At 48.2% G+C, this 1,447-nt stretch overlaps 1 protein-coding gene across 1 annotated transcript; it reads right to left on the bottom strand.

The window, feature by feature from the left end:
- Window positions 1-277: 277 nt before the first annotated feature.
- On the bottom strand, window positions 278-1,378 carry PPTG_01055 (hypothetical protein; the record flags this gene model as incomplete). Its single annotated transcript, XM_008892650.1, has 1 exon — window positions 278-1,378. The coding sequence occupies one exon, from the start codon at window positions 1,376-1,378 to the stop codon at window positions 278-280; it is 1,101 nt and encodes a 366-aa protein (XP_008890898.1).
- Between the last annotated feature and the right edge of the window lie 69 nt (window positions 1,379-1,447).

Raw genomic sequence — 1,447 nt, forward strand, 5'->3', positions numbered from 1 at the left:
TTGGGCCCTCAGCGGCAGTCGCAAATGGACTCTCGTCGAAGCGAACACTCGGCACACCTTTGTCGCTTTTAATACTTCGTCTGATGGTTTCAGGACAAGCGCTTGCACGAGTTGCGATCGGGACAAACTGCAATATAGACTGGCGGCTCGGTATTCCCAGCTTCCTTGAGATACAATTCGGGAAAGATATCTTATTCTCTTATGCTTGTCTTCGAATCGGACGCACTTTGCGAGGATCGTTCTAGCAAGTCGAGAACAAAGAGTTCCGTTAGCACATCTACGATGCACGTTGCCTCTTGCGTCTGCTGTATGTGTGCTCGGGAGGAACTGGTTTCACCGAAATGTTGTTCTTCGGGCCATCTGCCGCAGATGCGAGCTGATATTCCTCGAAGTAGCCCACAAACACTGGACACATCCTTCTCGCCAATACAGCTTCAGCGCGCGAGTTGAGAACAAACTTTTGGCATGAATTTCGGTCAGGACAAATCGCAATGTAGATTGGTGGTATGGTCATATTCGCGCCACCGAAAATCGCATTCATCTCATTCATATGCGTACTGCTGATTTTATGCTTTTCTGCGACAGTCACTTGAAGGTACGCCACGCCGCCTGACTCAAGCTTCACAATGCTGTCAATGTTGGGGAAATTGTCGCACGCAGGAAACCAATAAGTGAGATTGGTATTGTCCCGCCATTCTTCCAAATAAGGCTTGTACTCGCTTGACTCTCCTGAGGTCCCCCATTGAACAGCAGTACCTGTTTTGAGAAGCACTGGCTTGAATTCATAACCACGAGGTTCATTTGGTTTCCTATATGTCGGTGGATCATATTCGGAGATGTGAAGTCTCAACATGTTGTCAGCAGCTAGACTGTGTACATAGACCTCAAAAACGCTTCCAGCAAGTGATCCATGTTTAGCGCTTCGAGCCCATGCATAAATTCGAAACAGCGCGTCCGATCGCAGCCGGATAGAAAGTGTAAGAACGGCATATTCCGAGTCGATGACTTGCTCCCAATACCGCCTGGCGATAAAATGATTTGTGTCATCAGCATCTTTGACGAATGTATGGCGCAATCGATCAGCTTGCGACGTCCCCGTCAATACACTGGAGTTGTTGGAGAGCAGGTTTGAGATATCATCCACACCACTGATCGCATCATCAATTGCGCTGCGTATGTCCTCCGATGTAGCAAGTGTAAATTCACGCACGCTTCCGCCAGAATAGTAGAATCGTTCTTCCATATCCTTAGTGGCATACTGGTAAACGAGGTTTCCCACTAGCCACAGATCCTTCTTTGCCCAACAAGACAATAGGCAGCAATACGCATCAACTCGTTCTTGAGACTTCAGATTCACTTGCTGGGACGTTGCCAGCATCTTGAAAGTCCGCACACCTTCCGGAATATCTTGGTACCGGAATCCATCCAACAACAGCCATACGTTCGA

The sequence above is a fragment of the Phytophthora parasitica genome (assembly GCF_000247585.1).
Source record: "Phytophthora parasitica INRA-310 unplaced genomic scaffold supercont2.1, whole genome shotgun sequence".
Classification (NCBI taxonomy): Eukaryota; Oomycota; class Peronosporomycetes; order Peronosporales; family Peronosporaceae; genus Phytophthora; species Phytophthora nicotianae.